The following is a 14,060-nucleotide window of genomic DNA, read 5'->3' as shown; positions in this document are numbered from 1 at the left end:
GCGAATATAATAAGGATACTTTAACTTTAGCACGTCAAGCAAGTTTTCAACGCTGTACATCAAATGGTCGTCTCGAATATACCATCATTTTTTTTTAAGTTACACCAGACCCTAAATTATTTTTGGACATCTATTCCTTGGAACCTAATTGTAATGCAAATTAAATTACTTTCCAACCACTCTCCGGAATTTTGTATCAACCTGGCTATCAAATTTCATTTAAGTGCATTAGAGGTTCCTTTTGGTCCCTCTTGCAAAGTTTTACAAAAGAGGACACAGAAGAAATTTCACTCTTAAAAACAAAAAAAAACTTGCCACAAAAAACTGGAAAAGTTGATCTATTCTTCTTCATTTACTTTCTTACTTGCACCAGGGTAAACATCTTGCTCGCGCCAAGCCATATCTCGAGTCTCCATTAATCAATACGTCTTGCTTGACTTTGTTGGTTCGGGTGTGACACAAGGTGACCGAATTGAATCACTCTACAAGTTGTTAATGGTTCTTTCTTTTTCCATTCCACTTTTCTGTGCTTTGTGTAATGTGTCAAGCACAACTAATATCATCAGCGAAGCCGGGATGCCGGGAAGATTTATGAGCGTAATGCAAAGGAAAGGACCAACAGCAATGGACAACAATAGGCCCGATTGGTTTAAAAAGCTTCCGAAACTTACATACACACACTCATATATGCCCCAAAAACAGACTCAACCTTATCGCTAGCCAAGATTAGGTCGAAAGACTCCCGTTGAGACTTACATCGATCCACTGCTCGCCGGAGAAGACCGCAATCAGCTCGGCGTTCGGTTCCAGCGTCTGGAAGTAGTCCTCATCGTCCACCTCGGTACCGTCCGAGTCGAGATGAATGTTGGGCAGATCGGTGCGGCCAAACTTTTCAGCCGCCTTTGAACGAACCTCCTCTAGTGTGCCGGCCACCACTGCTTTTTTAATTGCTCTCGTCACATCCTTAACCTGGAATGAAGATAGGAAAATGGGTGCTATTTAGTAGAGCCATGTGATTGCTTACATTTTTCCACCGACGATTACAGCAAAAATTATTTCTACTGGTCTTACAATAGATTTATATTATTTCTTTATTCAGGAATAATAATGTGATGTACACTTCTATTTCAAACAAACTCATTTTAATGACATACAGAACACAGATAATCAAATAAAGACATAGAAAATGGCACACAACGTTTTATTGATCGTTTCTTCTACTGTCGCAAACCACTAAACTGTACCAAAACTTGCATACTGCAGGCAGCTGCACTGGCACCCCCTTTGGAATGCATGACTAGAAAATAAGCTTCAAACACGATTGTGCCGGCGTTGCAAAAGACATACGGAACGAAAACATTCTTGCCACAGGAGTGTGCCTTTTGCCAGGGTTCACCGTTGCATCCAACACTCACATCGGATCCATTATTTCCCCAAAACACTAGACATTGAATGGGAAACATTCCTTTCCTACGTGGTAGTAGCCACAAGACGGCGTTGTTGTTAGTTTTGCGTTGCCTCACATGAGGTTCATTTGCGGTTCTGATAGGATATCCGTCGATTGAAAACGAGCACATCCTGTCAGTTCAATAGCAAGTTATCTGTTTTGAAGCCAAAGGCGCCGAAACGGGTTGGGTGATGCGTACTGTAGGATGTCAATGAGTGTAGCAGAAGTACCGGAAAGTTAGATAGCATTATACTGGAAGTACCTTAACCACTGTTCGGTACTGGAGGAGAAAAACGGAGAACCTTGAAATAGACTGCACTATAATTGGATTAGCGATTGGAAAATGTACTGAATGTCCCAAAATTGATGCAAGCCTAATCATTGATCTTTCCTAACTATTCTTTTAAATAATGCTCTTTGTTTGAAAGTAACTTTACACAAAACTGTTCAAATTCATACACATGAATTGAATTAGCGGCACAAATATAAGGATTTTAGATAGTCTGGAACTGGTTATAGTGTGCATTTATTTTAAAGGTTGCTGCATTAATTGTATTAAAAATAATAAAAAAATAGTATCGATTTCTTATACAAAAGAGATTGCCAATATATTAAAAGAATTTAATCCCCATTACGACGGCGTAATGTTATATTTTGTTATTGAATTTTTATTTAATAACTGTTGTCAGAGTAAGAGGGCCATATCCTCTTAGTCCCTATTTGGATTGTTTTTACTTTTTGGTTTGTGTTTTATTGGTTCAATCATTCAGTATATGAAGACGCCCGGTCTATTTGAGATCGAACCCGAGATACGCATTCGATTGTATGTGTATGTAATGACGATATTGTATTGCCAACATATTTATTTTCATTTGCTTCTTTTTTCTTTGAAACATATAACAGCATGATTGTACATTTTAAATTCTTAGAATGGGAGAGTTATATCACTTTAGCATTTTATAAGATGTTCTTTTATTAATTTATTCAGGTTTATATCACACAAAAGCTTTAAAAATATTGCATTCTCTATGATGAAATATAAAATATGCCCATTTCATTAGATAGTGTTGCTCGAGAAAAACATATTTCTTTTATTCATTTACAACCCACAAAATCGTAGTTTATAGAATGTTTACAACACCTTTGAACAATAGACCAAAAATTATGATTTTGATTTTGTACAACTTAAGAATAATCAGATAATGTTTTAATTCACCACGTGTTGTAATGAAATTGAAATTAAACTTTATATACGCAAAACTTTTAATATGTATAAATAATAAATAATATCAAACAGGGTATTTAGCTTCGATCATTTGAATTCAATGACACTTATATTAAAAACTTGTTAATAGAACGACTAAACAGTTTGAAGCAGTAGCCCTATTATGGTGAAGGTCTATATTATAAGGTCAAATTCAAACCCATTAAATTTTCTTTAAATTTTGTTTTAAATACTCTCTTTTCTAAAAAAAATGGATAATGCTACATCCAGCTTATCATCTCTTCATCAAATCCATACAGTATACCTTGAATACCAAAACGGAACATGTATGTAAAATAACAAATATTTGAACGACATTTGAACTCAGATTATACGCATCAAATTAAATTCATTATACTAGTAATAAACTATATTGTTTACCAGGAACATAGTATGTGGATGTCTTTAGAGAACATTTCCCACACAATGTCAATCGCACCACAATAGAAACCTCAACAGATTGTGTGCGAGCCTATATTTCTCAGAAAACAGTATCTACAGCGTTCGATCGCCCATTGCAAACATGCCCAGGGAAAATCCGTTTAACTCTAACAATCTGTTTGTTTTCCCCACATACGACGGCTTTGTGCATGCAGGCGTATCGAAAATAAGCTAAAATTTTCAATGGAAATTGAAAAGAAAAGAAATTTTAGTGCTGGAAACAGTTGGGACTGACTGCATCGTGTTTCGATAGCGCACGTACACCGGTAGAAAGTATTAGGTTTCTAAGAATAACCAGCTGTGACACAACCCTGTACCCTGTGAAGGCATTTATTAAGGGATGGTATAATTCCAGAGAGGTGGGCAGCACTGTTGATGGAGTATATTGCACCGGTGGATGTCTCGTACGGGTGTGTCTAATGTATTATTAAAATTCATCACCTTACCGTGCGACTGCTGGGGATCCCAGAGCGGGAGGCTCCCAATTTTCTCAAAGAACGGTACACAGAGCTTTGTCCACAAGGACATGAAAAGTGCAGCCCTGACGTTCCTTGGGGACCTCCCCAACAACGCAACATTAACTTTAACTAATTTATTTTCTTTGCTCGCAAACTCAATGATCAGTTTCGAAGCAGCACAGCACACACGGCGCAACGAAATGGAATTGCTTCCCAGAAGGTGTTTTATTGGGTAGCAATAAAACAGTAAGTTATTCCTTCCGAACATCTAATCAATCATTGGCCGACAGCTTTGACAACCGAAGTGCGGTGGAATGTTGGTAGGCATTTAATTCATTGTTGGTACGGACACGTGTTGGACGCACTTAAGCATCCGGTCCCAAGCTAGAACCTAAGCGGGAACGGAAACACTTCTACTGCCTCTACCAGCAACAATGACCGCTCCCGAAAGGCGAAATGGATTGGTGTGATTATAATTAATGGCACGAACAGAACGAAAGGCTAGATACAAATTATTCGTAGCAGGGGCATGGAGACGCCTGGTCATTGTGCAAAATATCATTGTGCTACACCGTGGGGAGGAAGGAAGAGAGGAATGGACGAAGCCAAACAATGCCACAATTTTCAATGAGGGTGGGATCTGGAAAGTGGTAAAGCTTGCCAACTGGCTGCACCAACGGCGTAATCAGACGTACCGTAGGGAAATACCTTAATTATGATGAACGGAAAACTCACCTTCGAGGTATTTGCTACTAACGATACAGGAAAAAGGGGTATTCGTACAAATTCGCTTTTGAAAATTATAACGAATTATATAGAGAAAGCAGCTCGGAGGAACAAATGTAATATTGACCTATTTTCATTGCAAATTGAGTTTATAAGCAGACTAACACGAGGTAGTATTTTGATTTATTTTAAATTGTTCTATATTCACATAATCCTCCGAAAATATAATAATATAAAATGCAAGACTTCCAAAATTAGTCTTTTCTTTTTTTTCGTTTCTATGTGTCTTCGTATTTAGTATGTTGAAATTTCTTGATTTCTCGATTTCTTTTTCCTTAAAATGCTAACAACAATATAGCCAAGAGTTCGACTGAAAATCTATTGAATATTGGTTTGGTTTTAGTATTTTTCTCTCATATAACATAAAACATAATAATTGTTTTTTTTAGTAAACCTCTCATAATATATCGTCTGGCAGTTTTTGTATTGCACTCTTGGTCATTTCATTAATCCAACAGCTCTGTTTGTATAAGTTCTAAGGATACTACATTCGACAAATTTTGTTCGAGTGTCTCATAGTGTATCTTCTTTTCTGTGTAGAGTTATCAACTTACCTTTATGGAAATTGATATTGCCGATCGAAATAAATAAAATGATTGAATGCCTGAGAAGATGACGGTTCCGATAGAAACTCATTATTACAATCATTTCTAGTAGGATTCACAGATGCACTGTAATCCCCACCACCGCCCTGTCACGTACGTTTTGACACGACGCTCTTACTGGCTCACTTCGCAAGAAGACTATACCGATTTGATAGAGTGTAATAAATAATGCCTAATTCGATTAACGTTAAGCGCCACTATAGGAATGCCCATACGTTCGAACACGTCAAGCACAAGCAAATAGATTGGTTAAAGAGGAAGCGTCACGTATCGAGAGCACATCTCTAGGGTGAACAAGAAAAACAGTACCTATGATCTCTTCTCCTTTGGCATCTTACTGGAACCGAATTTGATTACTTATTAATGCAATAAGTTTGCCATCTTTAATTCACCTTTGGTCACTTCTTGAGTAATGCAGTATCCAAAGACAGTTCGATTCTATTCTTTTTTTGTCCAATTTCCTATACTTCACCGCTGTATATTTTTTTACCGCCGTCTATCAATCATTGGTTGCATAAAAAAATAAAATATGTTTTTGCTAAAAAAAACTCTTTATCCCAAATAAACAAGCTAGGTTCGGTAGGTGATGGGCACTTTATGACCAGCAGTGTATGCAGCCACCATGCGTAAGCAGCATGCGAAAAGCTTGGCGGAGTCTACCGCGTGCAAACAGACGGCGTCCACGGGCCTGCCCACGCCCGAATACAGAGCCGATTGTATACGATTCTATCTTCTCCATTAACATGAGAGAGACAGAGCATATACCACGAACGTACCCGAAAGGTGTGCATGCTTCACCCATCAGGATCGAAAGGCAAGGACAAGGCAAAAGAGACATAGAAAAGTTTTCTCACGGCTACACATGTCCTTTTGATGCGTTGTCTATGCGTCTCGCTCGGTATCACAGCGGCATACGGCAGGTAAGCAGTACAAATGCTGCTATCTGTTACGCACACACGTTTAACGAACACAACTATTCGGGTTGGCTCGGTAAAGGTCGGGTTAACCCGACGAAGTAGCCGGAACGTAAAGGCGCAGACTTTTTCATGATTTTGTATGACTTCGGCTGTTTTGACTACACGTGTAGGCGCTCGCACACAGCCCGGTGATGCTGTTCCTTTGGTAGAAACTTTTAAAAAGGCATTAAATTGTATTATCCTTCCATGGAAATTCATCAGATAATGGGTGTAAGGGAAGGCGTGAAAGTGCTACGAACCGCAATAACGAGAAAGCTTCCCGAAACGATGAATTTGGTGTAATGGTTCTTTTCCATCCGTTCGAGAGTTGAAAGAAAGAAGGAAAAGTGTCAAAAAATTTTGTAATTTATTCATTCACACAATTGCGTTTTCTGACCAACGTTTCAGTAAAATTAACTTATTTTATCCGTTCAGACAATAACAGCATGTTGTTTGACAAGCAATCTGGGTTTTGTTTTTGGCTCAGCCAAAACTCGTACTAATTGTTATCAGCAATTCTGCATGCAGCCATCATTATATAGGACCATTTGGTGCATCGTGATCCGGAAAATCGGGGCCAAAATATCTGCATCCCATTTGACGTATTCAGCAATCGATACAACAAGGCTACATTAATGTATTGTTTCACTTCCCCCGAACCGAATCCAATTAATCCACGTCTAGTCGGAAACGTTTTTCCAATGTGGCTTATTTTACTGCTCCGCTGCACTGCCGGTGGATAAAAACATTAAATTTTAAAGCAATTTCCAAACATCCCTTTCCGCAGACTGCTTCTAGACTCTGGCCCAGCTTCACCGCGGGTCGATAAAATGTTATGCCTCACACACACACACCCTAGTCACTCCCTTTAGCCGATCGGAGGATTCGGTGACATAAAATAACCGAATTACGCGCCGGAACACCACGAATCCACGAATCAAATATTCATTGCCATTTCCGCTTCATTTTTCATTGAGTTCTCCAACGGCAGAAGGTGCGGAGCGGACAAATAGTAGGCTCGTGGCGTTTGGGGGCGAGTTGAATGCTGGGTTTGATGGGACTGTTCAGATCGATGCTGTGCCATTTTCGATCCATTCTCAAGCTGATGTCGAATTGATGACTTGCGGCAAGGGTTGATGCTGGTGAAGATGCGCCAACCTTTGTCAGCATCATTTGTCGAACGGTGGTTACAGGCTGCTGTTTTGACTATGTTTTGACGTCACCAATTTCCGGTAGCGGGGAGTCTCAGGGATGAAAGGGAAGAAATTGACACATTTTGTACATGCCAAGTGATTGGTATAACACGGGACTGAATCAACTCGTTTATGGCACTGATGCTGCTATGGCAGTGGCTAATGATGATTTTGTATGAAACAATAGATAGAAGTTTGTCTAGCGTTAGTACGGCGATGACAAATGGAGCGTAATGAAGTGAATATACAAAAAAAAATCAAAAGATTCACATTTGTACTGCGCCATTAGTAGGTCCACTGAATGAGAATACTACTGCACTACAGACCACATGTTATAAGATAAATCAAGAGTGAAAAGGATTTTTCTCAAAATACATACGTTGGATCCCACTTTACCCCTGGTAGTTTCCGAGGGATGCTTAAAATTCGGTCCAATAAATCATATGTCACGAGACAGCACATAAACTAAAGCCTTATTTCGATTGCACTTTCTCGACGGCTTACTTGAATCAACACTTACGAAACCTTGAACTTTTACTTATAGACGCCCGATTGAGGAAAAGTTTCTGCACGATTCCATTAACAGAGTTGTGATCAAGTTTATTCGCCGGTCCTGTAACTGACAGTTGGTAAATTGTTTAGAGAAATGTGCCTAATGCAGTGCACTTTCAAGTACAGCCTAGCGCTCTTCGAGGGTAATACAATATTGCACAAGTTGTGCTCCATCGAGAAGGGGTGCTACCTGATATTGTTTCAATAGTGGCAAAAATGTGTTTGAAAAAAAGTTTTATATTGAAATATTGTTTTTATGCATCTAATTATTGATAAGAAACCATAATTCCAAAAATATAATTTTAATCCTTTTTATATCAAAAGAAATTTGAAACGGGTCTGCTGCACTGGTTGTTAAAAAAGGCTCTCCAAATCCTAGGAGTCTTAAAAACAAAAAAACCTGGCGGCGGAAGGAAACCTCTTGACAGTCGTACAATTCTAAGGAAGCATAAACTTCTTACCGAGGTGACTTTGTCTGGGTCGTTTGAGCAATCATAATTAGAATGAATAGGCTAGTACCGTGTCTCGGTTGTGCGGCTCTGATAGGCACACAAGTCGAGGGTAAGTTTTTAATTGGAAACAAGTTTGCGAGTCTGAACTTTTGTATAGCGACAAAATGGGTAAAACTGGTGGCATAATTTAACCCCGCCAGTTGCAAGATGAAGATAAATGGAGGAAAATCGTAGATAAACAGTGCCGGTTTCACTATCTACCGAGGGCTTTTGGGAAGAACCACTAACACAGTGCAGTTGGACGTGTTGTAAACTATGCTTTATAGGGCAGAAAGTTAGAGGTTGAGTTGAACAATGATAAAATCTAATATAAATGCAAATAGATGAGGAAAACGCTTGCTATGCCATGCACAATAGACAGTGCTTTACAGTTATGTGGGTTTATATATAGCTATTTTTAAATATTGACGATATGCATTTTATATATGTTGTATCGGGCCTGCCCCGTGGTACAATCGTCAACTCAATCAACATGCCTATCATGGGCTCAAGCCCGTTAAAACCCTGATTAGTTTATTTTCGCAAAAAGAATTCCTAATATTTTTAAAATCCCAACGAATAAGTGTCGAAAATCTAGGACTAACTATCCGTGTCATTAAAGAATCTGTTGAGCCGGTTGAGCACCGATGATCTCGGATGAACGGCGCTCCATTGTATACTTACAATTGTGTCGTATGGCTTCATAGCTACAGCCATGCACAGCAAAGTCTGTATAGGAGGATATTGCTTCCTAGTAGATATATCCTAAAGGAAGTGCAGTAAAGATATGATCCCAGTACGATTGTGTCGTTGACCAGCTTTATTCTTCAATGGAATTGGTTATCCGTAATTATTTGGTTCACCTATAACAGAAGAGTGAGTCTTGCTGAGTGTGAACTAGAAACATACAGACATTTGCACCCAAAAACGATCATAGTTTTGGAAGTGTGCCTGAGGTTACATTCGAACATGTTTTTATTGATTTTGCTGAATCGACTATTATTAACCAACAAATACAAAAATGAAGACAAATTTGAGTGAATTGAGAGTTAATCCGATTCATAGAAGTTATTACTTTAATTTCTAAGAAATGTAGTTAGATAGTTTATATTTATACAACAACATAACCGTATGCTATCTATTGAAATAATGTGAGATAGAATTAGACCGACTTCATTATACCCGTAAAGCGATTCGTGCCCACGCATTGCTAGCGAAATTAATGCATCCCCGCATCCTTGCTTTAAGCCTTTCAAGCCGATGAAAAGAAACCTTTCCTTTCACTACGCCGTGGAAAAAAGCTAATTCTACCATTTTCATGTTGTAGCTCATCATCGCTGCATACGAGTGCCAACGCTACTGCATATTGCATGAGTCGGCGAGCGTCAAACTAGAACATAAAAGATGAGTGTTCACATGCCAACTGGCACACACTGCACCGCACGTCACTGAATCGCCCCATTGTGTGAGTATGTCAATTACATTCGTCATGATTTGCAACATACATTTTATTATCATAAGGTGATATTTTCTCTCTAGCTGCGAGAAGAGAACGGGAATATACAAACCAAACCCATATGAATATTCAAACGAAGCTAACACTTTAGCGTGCGAGGAAGCTTTTGCACTACCATCTCTCGGATGAAGGTATTTTTGTAGAGCCGAACCAGAACGACCAGAAAACGTATGGTGTATGCCCACTGGCGTGAGTTTGTGTCCTCTAGCTATTAACTCCAAAGCTCTTAGTTGCAATTCTCACAACACATCGTTGCTGGTAACCCACTAATGCGCTGGATTATAAGCAATCTATTGTGCTGCTCAGTTGTTTCTGTTGCAATGCGTTCTCCATAACTTGAAGCTAAGAATGTTGTGTGTTAAGTAGATGGATTAAAAACAATTTAACTAGCAGGCAGATAGTGAAAAAAAATCTCAACTTACTGCATAGAAAATTTTGTTTTGTTTTTTCTGTGATCATTTTTTCAACGACTTTCGGAAGCAATTTGAGAATGTCTGCATCAATCGGGAAGAGAAAGAAAAACGTAATCCACACGGGTAAGGATGTTCGAAATGTTCACGCGCAACACAAGAAACATTCCACAAATTCACGTTATGTTGCATGTTTTATGCTGCGGTATTCCGTGCCTCTAACTCCTGCTTGTTGGTTGGCGAAGATATCTCCCGTCTGCCTCGTTCATGATACTGGTATAATATCGAATAAACACTCAAGATGACTGGTTTGAATCGTTGCAAAATACAAAAGAGCGAAGCTTTCGAAAGCAACAGTTAACATCGCTTAAAATGCATATTTTATGAACGATGTTGGATGTTCCGGATGTTGAAATACTTCACTGTGCTGTTTGAGTTAGTTTATTCAATTTGGTTTTTTCGTCGAATCAATTTGGACAATTTTCCACTTCAAGCTGATATGGATGTCTTGTAAAATTATTTAAAGATTATACAGTTCAAAGCGTCAAGTTGTAGCACCGGATAACAGAATGATTAATGAGATATGACAACATTATTAATACAACGACTATAAAAATGTGCATACACTATCTTACACTAATGTTTGATCAGAAACTGTGTTGAAACTTTAAGGTTTCTATCGCTTTTTATGTTTTTTTTTTCATGAAATAAAAACATGTTTTTTTTAGTGCAGTGTTGAAATGTTCGGGTAAGACGGACACCTGATATGGGAAAGATGGACACCATGAAGGCTAAGATGGACACCTTTAGAAAACGTTGGAAATTTAAGAAGTTTATAATATTTTCACATATTCCTTTGAATTTCACTTCCTGGTACGTACATAAATCAATTCTAGGCCAATTGCAAGGACGATTCATTCAGCCGAGAATTTAGGAATTGTAAGCACCGCTTATAATATATCATAGAATGCAGAATCTAAAGCATAATTGAAATATCGAGCACTAACAGCTGACATTGCTCCAGCTTACAGAAGAACCGTCTAGTACTTCACTTTAAGATATTACTCTGCGGAAAGTCCACGACTCCATCATGTTTGAGGGACTTGTTAATAGGTCAAGCCATTTTTTCCATTGAAGATTGAACTTTTATGTAATATATATGTAAAAACATTGAATATATGTAGTAACATAGTATCTCTCACGGCTCAAAGACTCAAAAAAAAAACAAAAAAAAAGTATCTCTCATCTATTCCCGAACGATTTCATATCAGTGTTCTCTCTTTTTGTTGATTAAAGTTGTCCAACTCTTGGAAAGATATTGGGGTTCGCCAAGTGCCTCATCAGCGTCGAGCGAGTAATAGCATAACGTATGACTGCTATTTTGACCGGTGTTTCATTTCTCGTTAATTTCAATATTTTCTCTAGTTGCTGGAAAGTTTGTATCTTCGAAATATTCGTATTAAAGAAGTTTGATAAAATAGATTCTTCAATTGATATAAGAAGTAAAATAACTCAACTAATTCGGTGTCCATCTTTCCCTACGACAGAGTGTTCGTCTTTCCCCCTTTGGTGTCAGTATTCATAAACCACGAAAAACAAGTTTATTTATTACTTACATTCTCGTTCTGGCGAACAGTTTTTTGCTTGATAATCACGACAACACACGCTGTATTGTTGAATTACTCGAAAATTAACTTTTTTCATGCAGTTATGAGAAGTGTCCATCTTACCCCCGCAGTGTCCATCTTTACCTACCTTCCCCTATTGCAAATCAACAATATTTGAAACATGGAGAAAGGCCCAAAACCACAAGGATCTTGATGAAGTCCCTAACTCATTCGGAGAAAAATCAAGATGAAAATTTGTTTGTGAGCAGAGGCAGAGTCCTTTTCTTATGGCCCTAAGCGGGCGCTTAGTTTTGATACTTCTTTTGCAAACCGGACCGGACACAGTCGATTCCCAACAGGATCGTTCTCCGTAGCAAGGACATAACTAAACACCGGCTACACGGAACTAATTTGTCTCGGAAGCCTGTTTAGACCGGTATGCTCGCTAAAGTGTTACGTGAAAAGGAAAGATATATTTTAAACTCAAAAAATTTATTCGTCATTCCAACGCAGCTACAATGAACACTATGTTTGGTATCATGGAAGATGTATTGTTCAGCACAAGATTAAACCGTGTTATTGCTTGTGCATGTTTTTTATTCCACGAACATCATATCAATATTTTGAACGGTTCTTCAATGTTATTGTTTTATTTTCAAAACCAAAAACCAAACTGCGTATTGTATATCCCGAGAGCTGTGTGGCTTAAATCAGGGATTCTATGTCTATGGGTTCTATGTCTATGTCTAACCCCTCTGCTTGTTCGGAGGGGATATGATCTTGCATAAGCACCCGACCGCTGACATAACAAGCACAATGACATAGCACAGTTTTGGTTGTTGGATTCAACTTTTCTAATGGGACGTCCTAGAAAATGAAGAGGCACTCACGGCCCAGACAATTTAAAGCCGAGAGTGAACAACACAGCAAGCCTCGAAACACGAGCAAGAGTGCTCGAAAACTACTACACCGTGAGTCGACCCGTGTTTAGTTCGCTTGACTAAACTTCAATTATGATCGATTGGCCAGTGGTCATGAATCGTTCCCCCAAAAAAAGTAGAAAAAGAGCAAAGAAATATAATATAAGCACAAAAGGTTTTGCTTCATGATGATGCAAAATTACGAAAAAATCTACTATTGTAGAATAACGAAGATACACACAAAAACCAACCAGCGAACGTGTAACAAACACGATCAACAAAGGAATGTACTTTCGAGGTTGATTTGATTACGTGGTAATTTGATTTGACGATGAATAATGGCCATTGCCGTGAATGGTTGGTGAAGGGTCGCTGTTACTATGGCAAATTCTTGATGTTGGTAAGTGATTTTTCCCCTTTTTTGGAATAGCAACGAAACGTAATCGTTTTAAGAAAGCAGAACAGGCTGTATCGCAATAAAGAATTAGTGGGTAAAAGGATTCGAACTAAGAAAGAGAATGAAGAATAGTGTATCATTTAATTTTGCAAAAAAAAAAATCGCTTGTTATGAGTATTTATAAGAATATATGATTACTTAGCACACGATTAGTAGAGATAGTTTGCTATTAGCGCTTGCACCCATCAGCCCTCGTGTCAGAAACCATCTCTATACCAAAACGATAACGACAATTCGTCGAACATCAGAATCCAGCCGTTGCTCTTAACCAAACCACCATCATATAAAAAGATAACGATTATGGGTGGGAACAATATTCTGGTATAATCACAAATTCTTCGCACGTAGTCGCCCATTGGAGCTAAAAGCACGGGCGAAAGTTTATCTAATGTTTTTTTTTTTTTTGTTTAGTAGCCGCCTGCACTGGACACATGGAAACAACTCGCGAACCACGCCTCTAGGTCATCCCGCCATACTCATTGGCTGGGTCAGATGGGTACGCATGCGGTGCTGGGGCAAACAAAATTTGTCAGTAACACTTACCGTTTACCATCGATTATGATGGTTACGTTTAATTAATATGTTGAATGCTTCTGTTACGTAGAGCGTGTTTTGTGGTTGTTAGGTTTGAATCCTATATTATATCGTGATGTGAGTGTTTTATCGTATATGTTTTTTATAGCAATTTATTGCTTGCATTGAAGTGACAAAAAAAGCTGCCATTTTTTTAATTGATTAAAAGATTAACTCAAATGTTAGGTGTTCTGTCATTTTAGGTAAATAATTGTTAAATTACAATCGTAATTGTAATTGCAAAGTTGTAATTCTCTGATGTTGAAATTTTGGAAGAATTAATCACTATGATTTTTAATGTGAAAACTGTATAAAAAATGTATCTAACAGTGTAGGAAAAAAATCCAAACAATTCCTATTTGTAAACCATACAAAAAGAATTAA

General features: G+C 38.2%; 1 protein-coding gene across 1 annotated transcript in view; it reads right to left on the bottom strand.

The window, feature by feature from the left end:
• LOC121599494 (DNA fragmentation factor subunit alpha-like) overlaps positions 1-14,060 on the bottom strand; it is a 30,411-nt gene that overhangs the window by 3,812 nt on the left and 12,539 nt on the right. The window contains exon 2 of the mRNA XM_041927338.1: positions 757-969. Coding sequence (XP_041783272.1) covers positions 757-969 — 213 coding nt within the window. The remainder of the gene's footprint in view (positions 1-756; positions 970-14,060) is intronic.

This window comes from Anopheles merus, chromosome 3L (genome assembly GCF_017562075.2).
Source record: "Anopheles merus strain MAF chromosome 3L, AmerM5.1, whole genome shotgun sequence".
Taxonomy (NCBI): domain Eukaryota; kingdom Metazoa; phylum Arthropoda; class Insecta; order Diptera; family Culicidae; genus Anopheles; species Anopheles merus.
Note: the sequence above shows the minus strand (reverse complement) of the source record. Positions and strands in the feature narration are given on the sequence as shown.